The sequence below is a fragment of the Eubalaena glacialis genome, chromosome 12, assembly GCF_028564815.1.
Source record: "Eubalaena glacialis isolate mEubGla1 chromosome 12, mEubGla1.1.hap2.+ XY, whole genome shotgun sequence".
Taxonomy (NCBI): Eukaryota; Metazoa; Chordata; class Mammalia; order Artiodactyla; family Balaenidae; genus Eubalaena; species Eubalaena glacialis.
In genome coordinates, this window is record NC_083727.1 from 21,024,145 (window position 1) to 21,047,804 (window position 23,660).

The 23,660-nt window shown below is 40.3% G+C and overlaps 1 protein-coding gene across 3 annotated transcripts in view; it reads right to left on the minus strand.

Moving 5' to 3' along the window:
- The window catches only part of UTRN (utrophin), a 519,047-nt gene extending 497,608 nt beyond the window's left edge, over positions 1 to 21,439 (minus strand). For 2 of the 3 annotated variants that reach the window (XM_061207128.1, XM_061207126.1), the window contains exons 1-2: positions 20,960 to 21,439; positions 15,724 to 15,888 (exon numbers count right to left, since the gene is read on the minus strand). In XM_061207128.1, the coding sequence (XP_061063111.1) occupies positions 15,724 to 15,802 (79 nt within the window). In that variant the 5' untranslated portion in view covers positions 15,803 to 15,888; positions 20,960 to 21,439. Of the gene's footprint in view, positions 1 to 15,723; positions 15,889 to 20,316; positions 20,397 to 20,959 lie in introns of those variants that run through there. The other variant, XM_061207127.1, reaches the window with a different exon arrangement.
- Positions 21,440 to 23,660: the final 2,221 nt, after the last annotated feature.

The following is a 23,660-nucleotide window of genomic DNA, read 5'->3' on the forward strand; positions in this document are numbered from 1 at the left end:
TTCTTCCCTTGCTTCTTTTAGGAATTGTTCTCAAGGGCACACAAATCTCTGTCTCAAATTCTACTTCCAAGCAACTGAAATTAAGGCAATCATCACTCAGCTTTACAAATCAGCATTATTGCATATTTGCTTCAGATATTATTTTTATTTTCATTGAGGAATTACAGACACAATTGAAGACCCTCCTCTCCCATTATCTCTAGAGAAGTCCACAATCTTTAATTCAGTGTTTATAATTTCCATGAACATTTTTGTATTTTTGAATGTATTTATGAATACATAAACACTACATTGTAATTTCTGAGGATATTTGGACTTTATATATGATACCATTCAATACATTCTGCAGCTTGTTTATACTTAAAATTATTTTTAAGATTTATCAATGTTGATAAATTAGGTCTTTAACATATGCTCTAAAGCAAATGTGTCAAAATATTAATAGCTGATACATTTCAAATGAGGGCACACATATCTGGTATATCATTTCCTCTACGTCAATATTTACTTATATTGACTGCTTCAATATTTTTTTAAATAATGTTCAATTTTAGATTTAAAAAAATCCTTTCAGGGTTACTTTTAGAATACAATCCAAACTCCTAACCGTGGCTTACAAGACTCTTCATTAATTGGTCTTAGCTTAACTTTCCAGCCTTTATCTTTACTTCTCACATCCCACTTCAGCCACACTGAGCGATTTGCAGTTCTTACCTCCAAACCTCTGACATGTCAATGATTCCCTCGATCTTAACAGCCCTCCTCACCTCCACCTCCCAACTTTTTCTCTCACTTGTACTCACTCTTCAGATCTTAGTTTAGATATCCATTCTCCCTAGGTGGCTTTCTTGAGGCCCATAGACGTCAGCTAACCCTCCCAGGAGCTCACACAGCATCCTGTGCTGTTTCACTTTTTAAAATTCTAACTGCCTGTTCAGTCTGTTTACTTAAAAGCTTGTGCAACTGCCCTCTCTAGGTGAAAGATAACTGACCCCTGGAATTGTGTCTTAGTCACCCTGTGCCAGTCCAAGTGCTTGCCATATAGTAGGAGCAAGGCAACAACGTGCTATTCAAAATGTCTTTTACGGATAGGATGGATGGATGGATGGCTGGCTGGCTGGCTGGCTGGATGGATGGATAGATAGACAGACAGATGATAGATAGGTAGATACAGACAAATAAGTCCTTCCCTAACAATCTCCATAACATAAAATAAAGCTGAATCTTAAAGCCATATTCACAGCCTAGAGAGACAATTAAATTGGCCAAATCAAAACCTTAGGAACCACAATGCACAACCCAACAATGCAGAATTTTCAAATGAGCCCCTCTGTTTTTCCTTAAAGGTCAAGGGAACCACCATTCTGAAATACCAGCTTCTATATTGGAATTTAAAGTTAGCCCACTGAATACAGTTAAGTCCCTACATACGAACAAGTTTCATTCCAAGGGTGCGTTCGTAAGTCCAATTTGTTTGTAAGTCCAACAAAGTTAGGCTAGGTACCCAACTAACACAATTGGCTATATAGTACTGTACTGTAATAGGTTTATAATACTTTTCACACAAATAATACATAAAAAACAAAAAATATAGAAAACATTTTAAATCTTACTGTACAGTACCTTGACAAGTACCGTAGTACAGTGCAACAGCTGGCATACAGGGGCTGGCATCAAGTGAATATCCTGGGCTTGAAATAAAGATACTGTACTACGGTACTCTATACAGTACTGTACAGTAAAGTACACAAAAGCACAACCACTTGTAGAGGATGCACACATGTGACAATGTACACCAGGCACGTGAACTAACTTACATGATTGGACATGTGAACACACATTCACATCTTTGAAAGTTCACAACTTGAAGGTTCGTATGTAGGGGACTTACTGTATTAGGATTTGAAAGATAGAACTCAAAAGAAAAACAACATGACAATAATAACCTCTTCTTTTTTCTACTCCTCAAACCTCCACTGCAGAGCATCACATTAAGAAAAGCATTTGTTACCTGAATAATTATGATTTCTGAGCACCCCCGCTTTATTGACTGAACTCCAATCACCTTTCCACCACTTAATTATTCCCTAAATGGAAGGTATTTCTCAACACCTGTTCTTAATTTATTTTCAATTTGCATTTACTCTATCCTATCTGTTGAAGCTGAAATTAGTATTACAGGATGACATTATCCTCACATGAAACATCCTATTCTTCAATTAAAGTTCCTCTGAAATAGTTTTCCAGGCTCTTTTCACACGTATATTTTCTTTTAGCTGTCCAAGATTATTATTTTCCCTTTAAGATGAGATTAATATTACCTTTCTTTGCTACCTTTTCAAAGAACTTTATATTATACTAAATAAATATGAATAACCTTTTTCTTTATTCTCATTTTAATTAACCTACTTTTTTTCTGCAGCATGACCTTTCTTTCAGAATATACATATGGAAAAAATTACAAATGCTATTGAAACAATTCAATTCAGTTACCTAAATAAACTGACGAAGAGGCAATACTTTAGAAAAACAGCAGTAGTCAATGTAACTAAGGAGTAAAAAAACTACCTTTAAAATGTAGAAATTAATCAAGTTAAGAATATTAATTCTGGGGACTTCCCTAGAGGTCCAGTGGTTAAGACTCCACGCTCCCAATGCAGGGGAGCATGGGTTCGATCCCTGGTCGGGGAACTAAGATCCTATACGCTGCACGGCACAGCAAAAAAAAGAAAAGAATATTAATTCTGGAGGAAGAGCTAATACCGAAAGGGCTATAACATGACTTATAATTTTTTTAACTGTACATCTGATTGAAAAATATATATATGAATTATAATTTGAAAAGCTATACATCGGATTGAAAAATATAAAACAAATCCCATGAAGTGAAGTTTACATGGTGGTTTTATACATGTTGTTACTAACTACTAAGGATCTTTCAAATCCTCTCCCCTACTCCTTCTCTACCCGTACCACGCTGGTCCAAGCCCCCATGATCTCTAACCTTAGTTATTTTCACAACTCTTACCTGCTCCCTTCCGCCCTTCAGCTCTGCTCCCTTCTAAATTTATCTTTCATGCTGTCGACTGAGTTATCTTTTTGATAAACAATACTGAGCCCCTTTGACATTAACCCACTTAAAATCCTGTAGTGGCTCCCTACAGGGAAAAGATCAAACCACTTAGCATGCTTCAAAAGAGCTTTCAAAATCTGGTCCCACCCTCTCCCATCATCTGAGACACATGTCCCAGCCACACTCACCTACGAGCTGCAGATTCAAAATGCATTGTTCTTATCCATCAGCTTGGAATGCCCTTCCTCCATGATCCACACGGCTACTTCCTATGCATCCTTCAAGGCACACCTCAACTACTTTCCTCTTAAGGCTCTCTCTTTCCAGCCCCACCCTCCTTCCCAACAAGGTAAGACTTTGTCCTTCCCCCTCCCATTGTTCCCACAGCCTCGTGTACATGGCGCCGGGTTTTGTGCAGGGATGTCTCTTTACGCCTCTCTTCCCAGCCAGCCTGAGAGCACCTGAAGAAGAGACACATGTCTTGCTCACCTCTGGGCTCATCATCTAGCAACACTGACTGAACAACAAGCATTTGCTGAGTGAATAAGGTATGTATATAAGCAAGTCGGATTCATTAAACCATTAAAATGCATAGTAAGCTTTTATTGAGCACTTACTGTGTGTGGCGACTAAGCTAAAGGCTGGCAATCAGAAGGTCAAATTAGGAAATCATGTACCCATACACAAACAAGAAGAGCCAAAAATAGAAATAAAGAGTGAACAAGAGGGAAGGAGATGGATTGTGACTCTGTGATCGATCGAAGAATAGAATGCTTTGTGGCATTTATGCTGATGTTTGAAAGATGGGGGTTTCAAAACTAAGGGGTGGGGAGGGAAGAACAATCAAGCACAGAAAACAAAGCAAGCCATGTCCCAAAGGCAAGAAAAGGACAACTGGCCTCCCTCACAGGGTATTTTGCAGGCGGGTGGGGGGTTGGGGAGCGGCTAGAAAGATAGGTCAGCATCAGACTTCCCTAAATGTTTCACTGAAACATACATGCAAATGAGTTCCCCTCTCTGAGCAATCTGCCTTGATGCCAGGTCCCTAGAATAAGATCTGTGCTACACCAAATTCTCAATAAGGCCAGCCCCAGACAGAGGGCAAGCATGTGTGTGCATTCTCCAAATACCAACACTCTTCTAACAGGCTACATCTCTCGAAAAAGCACACATAAGTTAAAATAATTCAAGTCACTCTGATAATTCTTTACAGACAAAGCATTAAAATGGGATTTAACATATGAGGAAGGGTCTGTTATATTATAGAACCGGCCACTGGTACCACATGTAAAACTACAAAAATAAATATCTTTACATCCTTCAGTATAACATTTTCCAAACACCTATGAAGGGACTATATACGGTAACAAAATAAACTAGAGCATACATGGAGTTTTATCTCAGAGCCCCCCCAGAAGGTGGCTTTTGGATAAGGCCAGGAGCCTTCAACACCAAATAAGATGCAGATTCACTCTCCCAGCTCTGAGTCATATTTGTACTTTAAATTTTAAAAGACAGTATAATGCAAATCATATACCTGATAAGGGGTCATGTTGGTTGCAACCTTTAGAGCTCCCTAAGTAAAATCTGAAACTGGCCCCCATACACAAAGGGCAAGGAGAGATGGAAGAAAGAGGCAGACCACTCCTCATTGGTAGGTGACAGGTTTAATAAGCAAGGGAACTTACATATGAGGCTTGTCTTTGGTGACAGCAAGACGGGTAGATCTCTGCCTGGCCAAATTCCTAAGAGTTTATATAGAGTCCTTAAGGGATTTAGTAATATATATGACCCAGATGGTCTCAATAACACATTACTCTCTCAAGGCTACATCCCTGAAGTAGCTCCTAGTGTAGGAAGAGTGAGTGGAACGTATATTCCAAGGATGGGGAGGGGCTGAGGAGCCTCTGATTGCCTGGATCCTCCTTGCAGGTCAACCAGCAGTCACATCCCCTCGATGACCTCCTCCAACAGGTTAATATCCAAAATATATAAAGAACTAATACAATTCAATAGCAAAAACAAACAAACAATCATTTAAAAATGGGCAAAAGATCCGAACAGACATTTTCCAAAAGAAGACATACAGATGACCAACAAACAAGTACATGAAAAGGTGCTCCACATCACTAATCATCATGGAATTGCAAATCAAAACCACAATGAGATATCACCAGACACCTGTTAGAATAGCTGTTCTCAAAAAGACAGGAAATAACAAGTGTTGGTGAGGGTGTAGAAAAAAGGTAATTCTTGTGCACTGTTGGTGGGAATATAAATTGGTGTAGCCACTGTATAGAAGTTCCCCCAAAAAATAAAAACAGAACTACCATATGATCCAGGAATTCTACTTGTGGGTATTTACACAAAGAAAATGAAAACACTAACTCGAAAAGATACATGCACCCCCAGGTTCACTGCACCATTATTTACAATAGCCAAGATATGGAAGTAACCTAAGTGTCCATCAACGGATGAATAAAGAAAATGTACATTGGAATATTTTTCAACCATAACAAAGACAGAATTCTTGCCCCCTGCAACAACATGAATAAACCTTGAGGGCATTATGCTAAGTGAAATAAGTCAACAGAAAAGGACAAATAACCTCATGATCTCACTTATATGTGGAATCTTAAAAAACAAAATCTCAAAGACACAGAGAACAGATTGGTGGTTACCAGAGGCAGGGGTTGGGGATGGGCATGAGTGAGGAGGGGGTCAAAAGGTACAAATCTCCAGTTATAAAATAAATAAGTCCTGGGGCTATAAAATACAGCATGGTGACTATAGTTAATAATACTGTACTGCATATTTAAAAGTTGTTAAGAGTAGATTTTAAAAGCTCTCATCACAAGAAAATAAAATGCTATGACTATGGTGCTAGAACATATGTTAACTAGACTCATTGTAGTATGTTTCACAATATACACAAATATTGAATCATTACGTTGTATACTTGAAGCTCATATAATATTATTTGTCAATTATATCTCAATTTTTAAAAGATAGTATAATTTTTAAACTGGCAATATAACAATTCACTTTGAGACATGGATCATTTATGACCTAGAACCAAATTTGGTTTTTAAGTCTATCTGTTTTGGGGTGGATTTTGGTTTTATTTTGTGGTCTATTTGTTTCAAATATATCTGAAAAGCCTTCCTCATAAGGATGACGGGGGCTGAGGGAGGGGGAAGAGGAGTTAGTGTTTAATGAGGACAGAGTTTCACTTTGGGAAGATGAAAAAATTCTGGAAATGGATGGTGATGATGACTGCACAACAATATGAATGTACCTTAATGCCACTGAACTGTATACTTGAGAATGTTTTAAAAGGTAAATTTTATGTTATGTATATTTTGCCATAAAAAAAACATTATCCAAAAAAAAAAAAAATTTACCCACACTTTGGTCAAAAGGGACAAACTTCCAGTTACAAGGTAAAGTATTAGGGATGTAACATACAACATGATAAATGTAATTAACAATGCTCTATGTTATATATGAAAGTTGTGAAGAGAGTGAATCCTGAGTTCTCATAACAGAAAAAAAATTTTTTTCTCCTTTTTAAATTTTGATTTTATATGAGATGATGGAGGTTCACTAAGCTTACTATGATAATCATTTCATGCTGTATGTAAGTCAAACCTAACATTATCCCTTCTGTATATACTGGACGCTTTAAACTTACACAGTGCTGTATGTCAATTATATCTCAATAAAACCTCAGGGAAAAAAATTTATTCACACTTGCACAACCTCTGCACAAAAGTTTCTGTTCAAATAGAAATCATCAATCCCACTCAGGCCTCACCAGGTTGTCTCTTTGTAAGCCTCAATCTTAAAACTGCCTCAGGAATAGATCTCATCAAATTCTGAGACTGATCTCAAATTCCACACAATGACTTACAGAGAAGCAATTATGTATCTCAAACCACCCTGGAGGTTGTTTAATCAATGAAGAAATGAATATTCCCTTCTGTATCTTCAAAGAGGTTAAAGATTAAAGCTCAAAGACTTTACGGCAAATAACTCAAGGACTATAAGAGATTGGGGGTTTGGTGTTTGGTTAGGTTTGGTTAAATGAATATAAGAACACCCCAAAACCTCTGGGGTGTATTTATAGATCCTTAGGGAACTTGCTGTGGTGGTCCATACATCACTTAACTCCTAATTCATCATTGACAAAAAAAATCATTATTCATCTTTTAAAATTCACTCATTTTTAAATTACTTTATAGCAAAAAGAAAGTATAGTTATATTAAATGTAAGTACTAGATTTCACCTATTTAAAATCACAATAACAAGGAGGCAAATACATATGTAACACCTTAACCTTAAAGATAAAACTAGCATAATGTTATTATGTTTTTACACTTTATATCATATCTTAGAAATCATCCCATATCAATACGGAAAGAATGTGTGATTTTTCATTGCAAATCATTCCACTGTATGAATAAATTATAACTTAACTAAAAAGAAAAAAAACGAAAGAAAACCAACATAGAGGATGGATGTGAGCATTTTTCCTCACCACGAGTCAAAACCACATCTGCCTTGGAAATTTTTCTTAGAAAAGATAGACAATAAATTTTTATGATGAGTTCAGATGACTCCACAAAAGAATTCAGGATTCGACATTAAGCTTGCAGCAGGAAGAGGTTCAATGCACCAAGTTGAAGACCAAGGTGCTCCATGAAGAAATATTTCAGGGCTGAATATTTTGGTACGATCCTCTGGTTCAACAGACCACAATAAGAAATGCACCAAGTTTCATCACTCTCCTGACTCACTTTACACAGTTTTACCTTTGCTCACCATGACCAAAATCCTTCAGAATACAAGGCAAAAGAAAAAAACGTCCAATACCAAGAAATCCATTACCTCTTAAAGTTATTTAAAAAGATTTTGTAAGTAGAAATAATCTTCAACATTTGACTATAGTTCTCCCTGCTCCTTTGAAATGCACAGACCACTTTCACTTTGGTTCCAAGAGCCTTAAGCCTGCCTCCTTTGTCCATAAATCAATGGCACTAAACAGAATAACCCACGGAGCTTGTTAAAACTCCAGATGCCGGGACCCCACCCCACTAACTGAATCGGAATCCCCAGGGGTCAATCTGACATGCAGCCTGAGTTAAGAACCGGATCGAGGCTGAACCCAAAACCGGACTTTCAAAATAAAAGCATATGTTTACATCTATGTAATTACTGAACTAATATTAAATCACAAGACTCACATAGCTGATGAGTAGCAAGAGAAGCAATCAATCAGTATTAACCTCAAAATGCTATTCTCCACCCCCAGGTCTTCTTCACGAAAATGTCCTACACCAAAATCTTAATTAGAACATGGCATGGAAGAAATGTGCAAATATTAAAACTATGGAATTAGAGAAGATGAGCTAAGCAGATATTTTTTCAACCACGGCATTTTTCAAAGTTGTGCCACTTTCGAGACATAAAGTCATATTTTTTATTGGATTTCTCTGCGACATCAGAAATGCCATTATGTGCTTTCTTCTGCTCTTTGGGAAAAAAAATGTTACATAATTCAATGCTAAGATTATTGAACTGGACAGAAATCATAATTAGCCAACCACCCACCTCCCAAAAAAAGTTCATTTGAAAATATTCACCTATGAAATGTTATTCTCCTGCTCTATATCATGAGCTCAATGGCTGTGACAAAACTGATTTTTTTTTTTTTTTTTTTTTAGTAAATTGAGTTTTCAAAACCAATGTGAGGTTGTACCACTCCAAACCTTAATCTTAGCTGCCAGATGAGCCCACACACAAACCGTTCCCCTTATTAGCTAGGTTAGGAGACCAAGCTTCTGACAGAGAAGGCCCACGGAATATAAAGAAATCTCAGGTGTTTGGTTGTGAAAAGGCATCAGCACCAAGGCCGGAGAGCTACGGGGGAGCCGGGCCCACCTGCCTCCCATGCTTGACGGGTGTTAATCGAGGAGCAGAGGAAGGAAAAGTGAAAGGACTAGATCTGGCTTAGATTCTTCAGTCCACAGCCGTCATTTCGAAGGTAAATATATATTAAAAACTCACACTGACTCACCTTTCAAATACTAAACTGACTGTATTCATTATTAAACACTTATGGCATACCAAAAAAATAGAAAGGGTAATACAGGAAACACCTCTGCCTCCACACAAACAGCTTAAGGAGAAAAAAAATCTAACCAATACATGTGAAAGCCCCTGAGTAATCTTTCGCAATAAAATTTTAAGTAATTTTTACAACCATCAACGATCTTGCATGTTCCCTTGTTCCCGGAAAATCAACGATCTTGCATGTTCCCTTGTTCCCAGAAAATCATCCTATTGGCATCTAGCTCAACTCTGGACTCAAATAAGGCTCAATAAAACCGAGTTTTCCGTTCTGTCTATATAATAAAGTACTTCCACTGTTTAGAACATTCTCCACAATTCATGTTTTTCTCTCAAGAACGCATCACCGACACAGCTTTCACAACCCTAGTAACAGGTCATGAGAATCACATGAATACAGAAATCTTTTCTATGATGGCACCACTTCAGCATAATGAGGTACCAACACAGAGAATATTTTTATGCGCATGACAAGAATAGCTGCTCTCCTCTACCAGAGTTGAATTTCCACCAGGGTCACTGTCCCTCACCACAAATCCCCAGGGCTCATGGAAAAAAACCAAATCTGCTCAAAGACTCCCTTTAAAGCACAGGTATTCCAGCCAAGTAAAACTTCAGGAAAGAAAAAAAAAAAAAAAAACAAAGAAGAAGAACTATTTTTCACAGTCCCCTAAACTCTTTAGGAAAATCCCCTCACAGATATTTCTTTAAATGAAAGAGAAAGAGGTAGACCAATGGGAAATACAACGTAACCACTGTCTTTCCTAAAGAAAGGCCTCTAAAAGATAAACAAATACAGTAACTTTCCTCATAGTTTCATAAAACCCCATTTTGTTAAGCAAGTTTACTTTATTGCAAACATAGCATCTTTTTAGGCCTGCTATAAATGTAATCTGGTATATATAATATTCCATATTAAATAATTTGTTTTATTTTTATTTCACTGGCCTCTCTTTTCTTCTCTCTCCCTCCCCCTACCCCTACCAGCTCTTTCAACGCCAGATACCCATCTGGGCGTCAGACCAGGACTTAAAACTGTGCCATATCGCAGTGCATCTGAAATCCACTACCTTTTTTTCACCAGTCAGTTAAAAGCCTTGAGCAGCAGGCAGGGGAAAAGAGAAAAGGGAATTCATGTCAGAAACAGATTATCAATTTTTCTACCTTCCACCCAGAGGACTGCTAACTCTGATTTTCCCCTTTGCTAACTCTTAACAGAGAATGACAGAGAGCAGAGACAATAATCAGGGCCGGGAGCAGCACGCTGTCTCCTGCAATCGGCCCTCCTTTAGCAGCGCTGGGATGCCAGCCGGAGGCCTGGAGCAGCTCTGTCTCACAGCCCAGGGTCCCAGTCTTGTAACTACGAAGGAAGAGGATATATAAATACAACTGATACTCTGCAAATTTTCTAAGAGATAGATTTAGGTACAAAATAAAAAGGAACGTTCCGGCAGCAACAGAATAAACTACCTGTTAAATTAGGAAACTGGGCACTCTACAGAGGTCAAATGAGGGTTTCTAGAGTCAGATCACCTGAGTTCTCACCCCAGCTCTGGTACTTTCTAGTTCTGTAGCCTTTTTCATTGAATAGACATTCATTGCTCACCTACTGTGAGCTAGACACTGCGCTTGGTCCCAGGGATATATGGGTCCCTACTCTTGTAGAATTAAATTTTAGTAGGAAGGACATTAACAAGCACAAAAAACAAGAAAAGTACCAGATAGTGATAGAGCATATGGGGAACTTAAATATAGTGATACAGTCAAGAATGACTGGGAGAGCTACTTTCTAAAGTCAGCAGGGAAGTTCTCTCAGAGGTGACACTGAAGCCTAGCTCTAAATGACAAGAAAAAGCCCATCAGGCAAAGGCAGGGGAAGAGGGGTGTGCAAAGGCCCTGAGGTAGGCATGACTGGGCCTTTGGAGAAATAGAAAGAAGGCCAGTGTGGCAAATTATTATACTTCTGTGTGGCTCATGTCTGTCATCTGTAAAGCAGTGGTTGTGAGGATTAAACTCTGAGCACCACATCTGCACACTGTATGTGTTCAGTAAATGTAAGTTGCTAGAATTATCATCATTATCATCATCATCATCAGTGAGATTCCCGTCACTGGAGGTGTGCAAGCAGAGGTTGGGTAACCACCACACAGGCATGGCCAGGTGATAGGGCCTCTAAGGTTCCCTCAACAATTAGATCCCAGGATTACACAAGAATAGAAAAGGTGAAGAAAGAAATGATAAAACTGTTACACTCAGGCTTCCTGCCTAAAGGCTTTGAAAGAATGCTTTCAATCATACAGTGATGTGGAGTTTACCAACTAATTCATTCAACAAATGTTCCCATCTGAGAATCTCTGCTTCTAATCCCTAAACAGTCAAAATCCCCACTTGGAGCTAGTTGGCACAGTCTTTAGCCCTGAAGTTTACCCTCTTTAGGGGGCTTTGAGCTAAAACTTACCACACCAGCACTGAGAAGAACAGAAAAGGTTGACTTATTCTATGTTACTGGCATTAGTGTCAGCTATTGACAGAATAAAATAGCGGAGAGGATATTCTTTGATTTTACACATATCTCAAACCATTTTATTATTTCATGTTTAAAATGTTCCAAGCAGAAGTTTATGCATCACAGACTCCATTGACAACATATTTCACTTAAAAAAAATTCTTACTCTTGGCCTACTCTCAAAATACTTAATAAATTGTTAAACTTTCTGAAGCCCACTAATTCAGGCTATCAAAGATGTACTCAATGACGGATGAATTTGACTTGCGTGTTTTAAGTTAGGGAAAGATCTACTTTTACCCAAGCCCAGGCCCTGAATCATTAAAGGTCATATTCTTTCAAGTTCTTTTCTAAAAGTCACTCAAATCCAAGGCAAATGTATTATAACCATAAAGAAATGTATGACTTTTATATTCATGAAACTACTTCCTCACCTACTCTTGATATTTCAGATTTCTGCTTAGATGGTGAAAATGACTTTAAAAAATTATTAAACCTCACATGCTGCATAAAGCAAATTAATATTGAATAAGGTCAATATAAACAATCCTAATACCTTAACATAAAATGCACCAATATTTTTATGATGCCAGGCTTTTAGACTGTCCAAACTCAAGGATTTGGAGAGGAAGAGGAATCTTCATAAACCAAGAGATAAATTTACCAGTATAATCTCAACATCACTTCTCTTTTCCACCCTAATCTCTATCCCCTCCCCCATAGCTAGTCCCTCAAAAGGAAGAAACATAGAGGAACAGATTTGAATCAAAATTCTCCTATAGGACAACATTCCCTTAAAAAAATGAAAAAGTAAAAATTCAGCATAGAACGCATCCAAGGAGGATCTTTAAAAATATGCATTATAGCTGAGTAATATTCCACTGTATATATGTGCCACATCTTCTTTATCCATTCATCTGTCGACGGACACTTAGGTTGCTTCCATGTCCTGGCTATTGTAAATAGTGCTGCAATGAACATTGTGGTACATGACTCTTTTTGAATTATGGGATGGACCTAGAGTCTGTCATACAGAGTGAAGTAAGTCAGAAAGAGAAAAACAAATACTGTACGCTAACACATATATATGGAATCTAAAAAACAAAATGATGAACCTAGGCACAGGACAGGAATAAAGACACAGACGTACAGAATGGACTTGAGGACATGGGGAGGGGGAAGGGTAAGCTGGGACGAAGTGAGAGAGTAGCACTGACACATATACACTACCAAATGTAAAATAGATAGCTAGTGGGAAGCAGCTGCATGGCACAGGGAGATTAGCTTGGTGCTTTGAGACCACCTAGAGGGGTGGGATAAGGAGGGTGGGAGGGAGACACAAGAGGGAGGGGATATGGGGATATACGTATGCATATAGCTGATTCACTTTGTTGTACAACAGAAACTAGTACAACACTGTAAAGCAATTATACTCCAATAAAGATGTTAAAAAAATATATGCATTATATGTAGATGATCCTTTGACTTAATCTGAACTAAAGATCCCTGTTCAACATGTAAATTTTAGAGTACCATGAGAACTGAGCACTGAGTTATTATTTACCTTAAAAGAATCAGAAAAGTGCCTTCCAGAAAGCAAGATTGGAACTAATAGGCCCATTGATATCCAAATTTATCTACTGCTTTTTGTAACATAATCCAGCCAAAAGAATGTGATTCAGATCTCAGCTATGCAACTGCTAACTTTTCAATGTTTTTTGAAGTAGGAGCCATCAAAAAAAAAAAAAAAGTAATAGTCATCACCTTGGCATTAAAACACTCGAAGCAATTTGAGATTATTAAGAATACTTTAAAAATACTTTAAAAATATAAGAAGTAATACAGGCTCATTGAAAAGCTTTAGAAAGTACATACGAGCAAAAAGAGAAAAATTGTAATCCCCAAACGCCAAGATGACCACTATTAACATTTTAGTATACACTCTGCTAAACTTTTTTGAAAAAAAAATAGTTTTCACATAAATGACTTCATATTGCACATATTTTTTGTAACATCAAGAACATATTTCTATGGTCATATACATACACAAACATTTTTATGAATGTATAATCTTCTACTTTATGAATACACGCTAATTTAATTAGCTCCACTGAGTTTCTATATGATTTATTCAAGTGCCCTACACTAAAAGGAACAGCATAGGTTAACCATTGTTTCCTAAAATTATTTTGCCTATGACATCCTTATTTGAATTACACATTAGAACTTATGCTGCTTTCAAAATACTTTGGGAAATTATGATTTCACCAATCCTCAATATTGGATTTTTATGGTGTTTATAACTTTTTTCTGTGATCAACTTTTTGCTTGTATATTTCTGTGTGTTCCCTAGGAACAAAACTCCAAAAATAGAGTTACTGGGCCAATTGGTATGCATATGTTAAAAACATGTAATAATTTTTGCCCAACTATCCCCCAATAGTGTATGAGAATAGCCAGTCTTCTGAAATAATCATTTTTAATTTAAAGAATAGTTTGAAAGTTATGGGTACACATCATATATACCCAGTATTTTTAAACTTATATAATTACTTTTTTATGAACATGGCTAAAGTACATAGTTATAAATATCAAAGGTCTTACTGTAATGGAAGTTGACTCAGAAAACTATTTAAGAACATAACATAACTCCTCACAATTTATAGAACATGACAAGCATGGATACATTAAATTGTCTCACGTTCATTTTCCTCCTTGTTACATTTATATATTTCTGGATATACATTCTATACTCTTAAGAAGATATTAGTAATCCCTTATATCGACATAGTACTCTATACTACTAAAGCATTTAAATCAAAAATAATTTGGGGGCAATAAAACATTCTCAGAGCATACTTTAAAATAAGATATTAAGCTGTACCCCCCAAAATATCCTTCAAGCTACACAATAGCAGCTACATATTTAGAGCCAAGACTGTAATAACCAAAATCTTTACCAATCAACCAACAATAGTGTCATGGAGGGAAATGTATCTTAAATGTATATCTCTATTAATTTGGAGCTTATTTTCAGTGCATATTTCTCCAGATTCATACAATAAGAAATAACTTCCTAACATAAATAAAGATGGTGCACACAGCAAAAACAGACTTTAGGTTCCTTTTATGGTTTTAAAGTGACACTGGATGTAAGTTTATAGCCCAAAGTAACTCTCAAAGTTACTTAAGTATAGTGTTCACACCCAGGGTAGAGTTCTGTGCAATTTTCAAAACTCAGAAAGGTCCTGCCTGCTCAAAAATATCTCCCCATAGAGTCTATCTCAGAATTGTATTTGAAGCTTTTTAAAAATACAGAAATTTTTATTCAATAGTTCTGTAGTGGAGACAATACATCTGCATTTTTTTAAAAAAACTCCCCAGTTGATTCATTTGTATAGCCAGAGTCAAAAAGCACTCAGTTATATAAAAAAATTGGGGGAGGGAGTGGTATCCTTAAGTCCCCAATTTAAATGTTCATATGAAAACCATTAATCTGTCTTAGCCTAGTTTATTATATTACCTAAGTGGAAACTGTGCCTCGAGAAGGTTCATAAGAAGTTTCAAAAAGGGAAGAACAGGTAGGAAGACACCTGTTGGCCTAGAAATGGTCACCAAACGGGATGGAGGAAAGGCGGTATGGAAACAAAACTCAAGAGGATCCATCCCAGCATAAACCACAGTACTTCCTACTTTAAGCATCATTTTTTTTAAGCTGCATTTTGTGTTCAAGGGGTTTCTTATAAATGAACAGCAATCAACTAACAGGTGGCAGTTTCACCAAGCAATGCCAAGCAACATACCAGGAGACCAAGTTGGGTTGAGAAATTAAGACAGGATACACAGAGATATTATATTACCATTTACAATGTAATAGTCATTTGTCAGAATTATGTTTCTCAAAAGAAGTTTGTCTCACAAGAACAGTACAAAACAAGCCAGTAAAAACCTGTGTCTTCTAAGTAGTTTATGCATAAAAATCATTCATTTTCTTAAGCTTCCATTACTTACCAGATCTGGACTTAATGATGTCACTGAACTCGTTCTGCCCATCATCAGCCCTGGCCTCGTGTTCTCCATACTTGGCCATCTTAGCTGAGTTTCAATATAATCCAAAGACTTTACAAGGTCCTCTTTTTAAGACTTTCAGTTTTCTATAATGATCAACATCAATACCTAAAGAGAAAAGGGAAAGTATTAATTTGAAAAATATATATATGACTATAATATATATGTTGACATATATATTATCATATATAACATATTACATATATTGCTATAATATACAACTATAATATGTATAATGACTATATAATATATATGACTATAAATATCAAACTATACATATACATTATATATAGTCATATACAGTTATATAAAGTTATATATAGTAACCATTCATTCGGCAAATATTCATTCAGAGACTATGTGTAAGGCACTGATCTGGACAATGGAAATACGACTATCAAAAAGAGACACAGGGCTTCCCTGGTGGCGCAGTGGTTGAGAATCTGCCTGCCAATGCAGGGGACACGGGTTCGACCCCTGGGAAGATCCCACATGCCGCAGAGCAACTGGGCCCGTGAGCCACAATTGCTGAGCCTGCGCGTCTGGAGCCTGTGCTCCGCAACAAGAGAGGCCGCAATAGTGAGAGGCCCGCACACCGCGATGAAGAGTGGCCCCCGCTCGCCGCAACTAGAGAAAGCCCTCGCACAGAAACAGAGACCCAACACAGCCATAAATAAATAAATAAATTTAAAATGTTAAAAAAAAAAAAGAGACACAGCCTGTACTATCTTGAAATTCATAGACACCAAGCAATTAATTATATAATGAATTATTTCATTATAATACTAATATGTTACAAATGTATAAAGGAGAAGCATAGAGTAGTATGAGCATACAGAAGAAGAATCTGATTTGCTCTGGGCAATTAAAGAAGGCTTTCTTGAAGAGGTGACATTTGAGCCAGTGCTTTTGGAGAGAACAGCCAAGAGGACAGAGACCTGTTGAACTAGGTGATGTAGATAGGACCAGGGACAGGGCCTTAGAGACCACGTCAAGGCTTTCCTAAAGAGCAGTGGGGGGACCTCCCTGGTGGCACAGTGGTTAAGAATCCGCCTGCCATTGCAGGGGAACAGGGGTTCGATCCCTGGTTCAGGAAGATCCCACATGCCGTGGAACAACTAAGCCTGTGCGCCATAACTACTGAAGCCCGCGCGCCCTAAAGCCCATGCTCCTCAACAAGAGAAGCCACCGCAACGAGAAGCCCGCGCACCACAACGAAGAGTAGAAGAGTAGACCCCGCTCTCGGCAACTAGAGAAGGCCTGCGCGCAGCAACGAAGACCCAACGCAGCCAAAAAGAAAAGAGCAGTGGGAATCCAGTAGATGGTTTTAAGCTGGGAAGCAACAGATTGTGGCCTAAATAAGGGTAGATGGAAAGAAGTGCGTGGACTTGTGGTACTTTATATATTAAGTAAAGGTCAGTAGGATTTGGAAACTGATTGGATATGAGACGTTCAGGATACTGAGGTGCAAAATGACTGCCCAATTTTGGCTTGGGCAATTGAGTCATTCACTGAGCTGGGGAACACTGGAGGATGAGCCTCTAAAGGAAGAAATAATGAGTGTGATTTGGATTTACTGAGTTTGAGATGCCTCTGAGATATACAAGTGGAGATAACAAAAAAGTCTGATCTCAGGAATGGTCTGGATTATATATAAATCTGGATGGTTACATGTTATCCACTGACACAGATTTTATTCTGGAAAATACATCATGAAAATTCTGCTGAGAATACATATCACTCAAAATAATTTAATTCTTTAGCAATTAATTAGTCAGAGGCACCTTTAAAATTTAAAGAATTGAGGATTCTATCCTGCAGTACCACTTTTCTTTAAGAATGTCAATAATAATAACCCTAGTACTTTCTGGAACACAATGCCCAAACAATCCAAACAGAATCAGAATTCAAGTTTAAGTTCAGCAACTTGGCTATATCCTAACATCCCCTTATGAGCACCCCAAATGCCAGTTAAATAAATTAATCATTTAATTGGGAATATAACAGTCAACACAGCCAAATATTAGTCTACAAATAATAGACATTAATTCACATATTACAATAGATATCACAACCAGAGTTTACGGCTAACTAGGATTAGACAACTCAGTTCTTTATTTCAAGGATACACCATGTGGCATTATTATTTTGTAATATATTTCATTTCACATATTTATGAAATAATTAGAAGTTTTACATATTACAATGTTTTATGACATATAACATTCAAGGAAGCACCATATTATTTTATAATATATAAATATATAAAATATATTATTTTTTTCCTTACCAGTTAGGAAAAAGGTGTGTTCTAATAATAAAGAGATCAAAATTACCTTAGAAAAATGTTTTAAGTGTTAAAGTGTTTGACGCACATGAAAACTGTGGTGGATTGCTAAAGCTTTAGGAACAATTTCCTCTCTAGTAGGGAGGAATACATGGATTGGATCATCAGCCTGCCAGATTTTGTGAGGGTATAAAAAACATTTTTCATTTTTTATATCGTCCACTACTGTTATACTTTATGGATTATTATGTAATTAAGTTCTTTTTGGGGGGTACATAACTGCAAAAGATTTGAATTCTTAAGTGTATTTTATTATATTCAAGAACCAAAAACTTTGTTCAGAAGAATGCACATAAAATTTCATTATGGAAAATCAGTTTTGCCCCCAAAAAATTCTCTTTACTAGAAAGCAACTAATTATTCCCTTTGAAAGATATTTCTAATGCTCTCCTTCATAAGTGGTCTTAGCTAAGTGTCTTCTTCAACACTTTCCAAAGACTTTTCCCAGTCCTTAAAAGATAAGTAAACTGTTCACACAGAACTTTATTTCATTTGCACATTAATATTCCTTCATCATAATATTTTATTTTGCCACTACTTAAGATAAACTCTCAAATTCTCTCTTCTTTATATGCTATAAAGATACAGCAGTAAGGAGGATCAGAGGACAAGGAAAGAATGGGAAGGTGGGAGAAGCACAGAAGACCATTTTAACAGTAACAGATACCCACTGACTGACACTTGGTGCCACTAATGGGCAGGGGTCTCCAAGCTGAGTAACATTTGGCAGCAATTCATTATTGGTTGTCAGAAGACAGATCAAAGTTTCATCACTAACAATGTGCTTCCGTGTGACCCTCCACTTCTACATCAATAGTATGGAAGCAAGGCCATTTTCCACACCAAGCTAGGTGAGAAACAGAATAAATGAATGCGATATTGCTTTACAAGCTTTAAGCCCTCTACAGTTGTAATTTATTGTTACCTCTGCTCTAGGTTCTGTTGCCTCATAATGATGTTCTGCACAGTTTAGCCAGCTCTTTCTCACTGAAACCAGTACACTCTATATTCACCAACTTTCTTCAGAACGTCTCTGGCTGTCATATGGACCAGAAGCCGTGAGTGTTTGGCAATAAACCCGGGTTGAAAGTATGGGGGATGGCCTTAAGGGCAAATCTAATGTTTTAATTTTTTTTTTAATTTGGAAATTACAAAATGTAAGAATACAAACACGTTTAACGATGTGCAGTTACGATGGAAATATGGTGTGGGTCCTTAGGCAAAAACTATTCTTTCATTTACACCGGGAACCAAAACCTAAGAATGCTAGAGAGAGTGGAAAAGGAAGCCCAGAGGGCCAGAGTTTGCGGCTCCGCGTGAAACTTAGTAAAAGACACCGCCCAGTGCCAAGAACTGCCATTCATTCTCGGAAGCGCTCCAAGGGAAGGTTCATACTGTTGTGGTTAATGCTGTTTACAGGGGCAATCAATTTTAGGTAAACACCTGAAGGAGAGTTAAAGAGCTGTCTCATCGGTCCCATAAATGCGGGTCCAGGTGGCGGGGAATGACCCCGCGTAAACCCTGGCCCTCGCCGCCTGGCCCTCTGGAAGCCAAGACACCCAGGAGCTTCGCATTCCAGCAGCTCTCGCCCGACTCGCGGCGCTATCGGCAGGCTGCGTGCCCCGGGCCCACCAGCAACCAGCCCGGAGGGGCCCGCCCGACTTCCTGAGGCCCATGCAAGTTACAAAGGAATGGATGAGGCTACTGCCGGGGGTCCCTGAGGCCGCGAGCTCCCGCCCGAACCCCGGGAATCGGGGCTTCCCCGAACTCGGTTCACGCCCGCTACGGCAACTGACCGTCCCAAGGGGAGTTCCATGAAGAACCGACCCGCGAGGCCCTGGTGACCCAGGTGACCTGGAGGTTGGTAAAGAGGAGGCTCTCCCCGGGGCACCCCTGTGAGAGGGGCTGTTAAACCCAGGTTAGACCCGGGCTCCCCAGTTAAGCGTAAAACAAAGTGTGAGTTCCCTGGCTGTTGGAAGTCGGACACGTTTTCTCCCCCCCCCCCCCCCTTGAAACAACCCTGGCACGAGTCCCTTTGGTAATCTGGGGCTTGGCGAAAAAATTCACTTTTAACAGCGTGCCTTCTAAAAGTTGCACAGCCTAAAATTAGTGCTGTCTTGGTTTCTAAAGGGGCCTTGGGCAACCAGAGCCTCGGACCCGGAGCCACAAAGGGACATGAATTACCTTACCACTTGCAGCAAGAGATGCCAAGGGTCCGGGAAACCAGAAGAGGCGACCGCGCGGGACTACGCACCGACCGAGCGCCCCTCGTCACCTCTCCAAAGCCCCACCCTCGGGAGCAGCAACGGCCCGGAGGTCGAGCAAGTTTCCTGCCAGGCGGATAGCTGGGAACCTCTCCCCACCCTGTCCTTGCGGACACCTCCGGGGCCCCGCCTTCCCGGGGCTGGGGTGTGTGTGACAGGCCCTCTAGGAAGCCACGTCCCCTCTTGGAGATCACTGGCCCGGCGCGCACGGAGGCGCGACCCTCTCACCCTAGCCGGGAGGAAGACTGGGGGAGTCAAGACGGAGCCCGGAACCAGTCGGAGGAGTTTGGGTCGTTCGCTACTACACGGATTCCGAGGACCTCCTCGCCCGAGCTCTCTCCACGTTTCTGGCATTCTCTGTCCCGCCGCGGGGAGCTGAACTGAGGTTCCCAGGAAAGTGCACGCAAAACTTGGTTACATCTTAGGCTCAGCCTCGAGAAGGAGCTCGGGACGCTGATCCTGGGCGCGGGAGCCGCAGAAAAGTCCATCCTCCCCGCAGCCTACGCCCCGTTTCCCCGGGGCTGCGGTCACATTACCCGGCCCGAGGCTCAATAATGCATGGGCTTACCTGCTCCCGTGACCCGCGGGCCCGCCTCGCCTGCCCGCCGCCGCCGCGTCCCGAGCGGGCCGAGGGCTTCTCTGCTGTGTTTGAGGCGTAGTAATCGCGGGGGTGTGTGCGAACGTGAGCTTTGTGATGCGGTATTTTTTAAAAAGGAACTATGGAAAACCAGACCAGATCCGAAAGAAAAAAAAATTTTTTTTTGACACCCGACTGAAAACGCCCCTAACTTGTGCAATCTTCCTGCCCCGTAGTTCCGCCAAAAACAAAAACAAAACAGTCCAAGTGCAAACCTGGAACGGGCGCGCAGGCACCAAGTTTGCCAAACAGTAGAGAGTTTTCCGTCTGCCGAAATGACCCACAAGAAGGGGGGCACCGCTCCCCGAGATTCCCCAATCGGCTTCGGGAGCCGGAGGCTCCTCCTCGCCCCTCGGCGGGAGAAAGCCCGCTGCGGGCTGCGGCTGCCCGCTCCCCTCCTCCGAGGAAAGGCGACTCCACAACTTGGTGCGCGAGCGGCTCGCTCCTCCGGCTCCGCCTCCTCCCTCCCCGCCCCCCACCCCCCCGCGGGCCTGCCCCTTTGTTGGCGAAGGGAGAGGAGCGCCGGAGGCCCTGGAGGCAGGGGAGGGCGCAGGACCGCCGGGGTTCGCGTGGCCGCCCTCCTGGGAACTGGCTCTTGTCCGGGCACTCGGGGTTCGCTCTCCCGAGGAGGAGGGGGCCGAGCAGGTCCGGCCAGCCGCTCCCCCTCCCCCTCCCCCTCGGCTCTCCCGCCCCGCTGCCGCCGCTGCCGCAGAGCCGGCAACTTTGTTCCGGGAGATCAGTTCCTCTCGGCTCCGGGTTCGGCCCCGGCCCAGGCGGTCACCGCAGGCTGGGCTCCGGGAACGTGGCGCCCGGGGTCACCTGACCGCGCGCCCTCCCCGGCTGCAGCAGCGGGGCTGGCGCTCGACTGACCTGGGGCGGCGCACCCGGAGCGGACGGTGAGTGCCGAGAGCCCAGAGCTAGCATGGATGCCTCGTGCTGACACGATCCCCTTTATTCAGATTATCCGAAAATGGGAGTCACACCCACCCCAGGCAAACCTGGTCTTTAGTCAGGGTGGTTTTCTTTCTCCCATTTCAGTGTGCTGATGTTGCTGAATTTGGGGTCCTAGTTCCAAGGGTATATTTATTTTATATAATTTTCTTGGTGTCATTTTTAATGTTAAGAAAAACTTGAAATTTTGTTTTACATTCGTTCATACGTACAAATACTGTTTGCGCTGACCTTGTTTTTCTATTTTTCCAATATACATACACACAAACATCTATTATAGAGCCTGTTGCAAGGCTGAGGTGACGGCAAAATATGAGTTTGTGCTGTGTGTGAATTTTTCTTACTTAACATATTGTCATTCCCAGTGTGTTCCCGTGATTCTTTTACGGGATTCATCACACTTGGGAGGGGAATAAAAAAAAACAGCAACCTAAATTCCTAGTTCGTATAAACAATGAGGAAAGGATGATTGATAAGGGAGCTCTGGTTTATTGCTGGTTTAATATTTGAGAGTTAACAATTTACGAGGTAGTAAAGATAAACCACTAGGGGCCTTAAACAAATTTTTCAGAAAGAACTCACTAGTCTTTTATTAGTTATAAAGTACAAGTTTCCCCAGTCCGTTGGGGGGTTGGGGGAGGTTCTGAAAGATAGTATTCCTTATAAAGTCTCTAGCTTAGCCTCCTTCCTTTGGGGGGATTTTCTTCACATAAGCCAAATAAAATCCAGAAGATTAATAGGAAGTGGGTATAATTTATTCATCCACTTTCATTCATTAATTCATTTTACAAACGCCAATTTGTGGCCTGCCAGTTCCACTGGCGCTGTGAATAATGCAAAGATAAATCTGAGATGTTGCCTTAAAGAACTTCAAATCTAGTAAGTGAGATAAGGCAAGTAAGTAAGGAAATGCAAGATCAGCGATAAGTGCTGTAAGAAAAGGACAGATCAAGTGCTTTTTGAGTCTGGCTGTATCAAGGGAGACTGAGGTTTCTTTTAACTGATAATTCTACAGACCCTTAAAGCTGCTCATCATGCACTGTATCCCGGTGGAGTTGATGGAAACTCAGATTGCTTTCTTTAAAATAAAACCACATTGGAGCGTCTGAGGATTTCATTACTTAAAATTATGTTAAGTGAAAAGCACTTTGTAAATTGCAAAGTGATACACAAATATTTATTTAACCCAAAATTTTGGAAAAACACAGTCGTTTGGGGACATAGAATTTCTGAGTTTTCAAGCTCTGAGGGGATGTTTAGCTAAGCTTCCTGGAAACCCCTAGGGAAAGGGACACGTGGGACAACAGCCTCCATCTCTATGATACTGACTCCAGCCATGCCCAGCTTCAGGGGCTTATGGGTGCCTTACCTGGGAACCTGTGCCTTACCTGTTTCTAGCCCTTCTCCCCTCACCCAGAGACTGATATTCTCTGTAGGCCATGAGCAAAAGGAGCCAAAGAACTTCCTACTGATGGGATAACCGAGTGGTCGCACTCTGGTCCTGCTCCCTATTTGCTTTGTAAGTAAGGAAACCACATTTAATGGGAGATTTTGACCTCGGAGGACTCGGAGTTTCCATAGAACAGACAGTGTGACCTTCCTTCACAGCCTGAGAATGGAGCTGAGGGGAAAGTGGAGACAGACCATCAGGACGTGGGTAGCAGTTACTGCCCCTCGACCA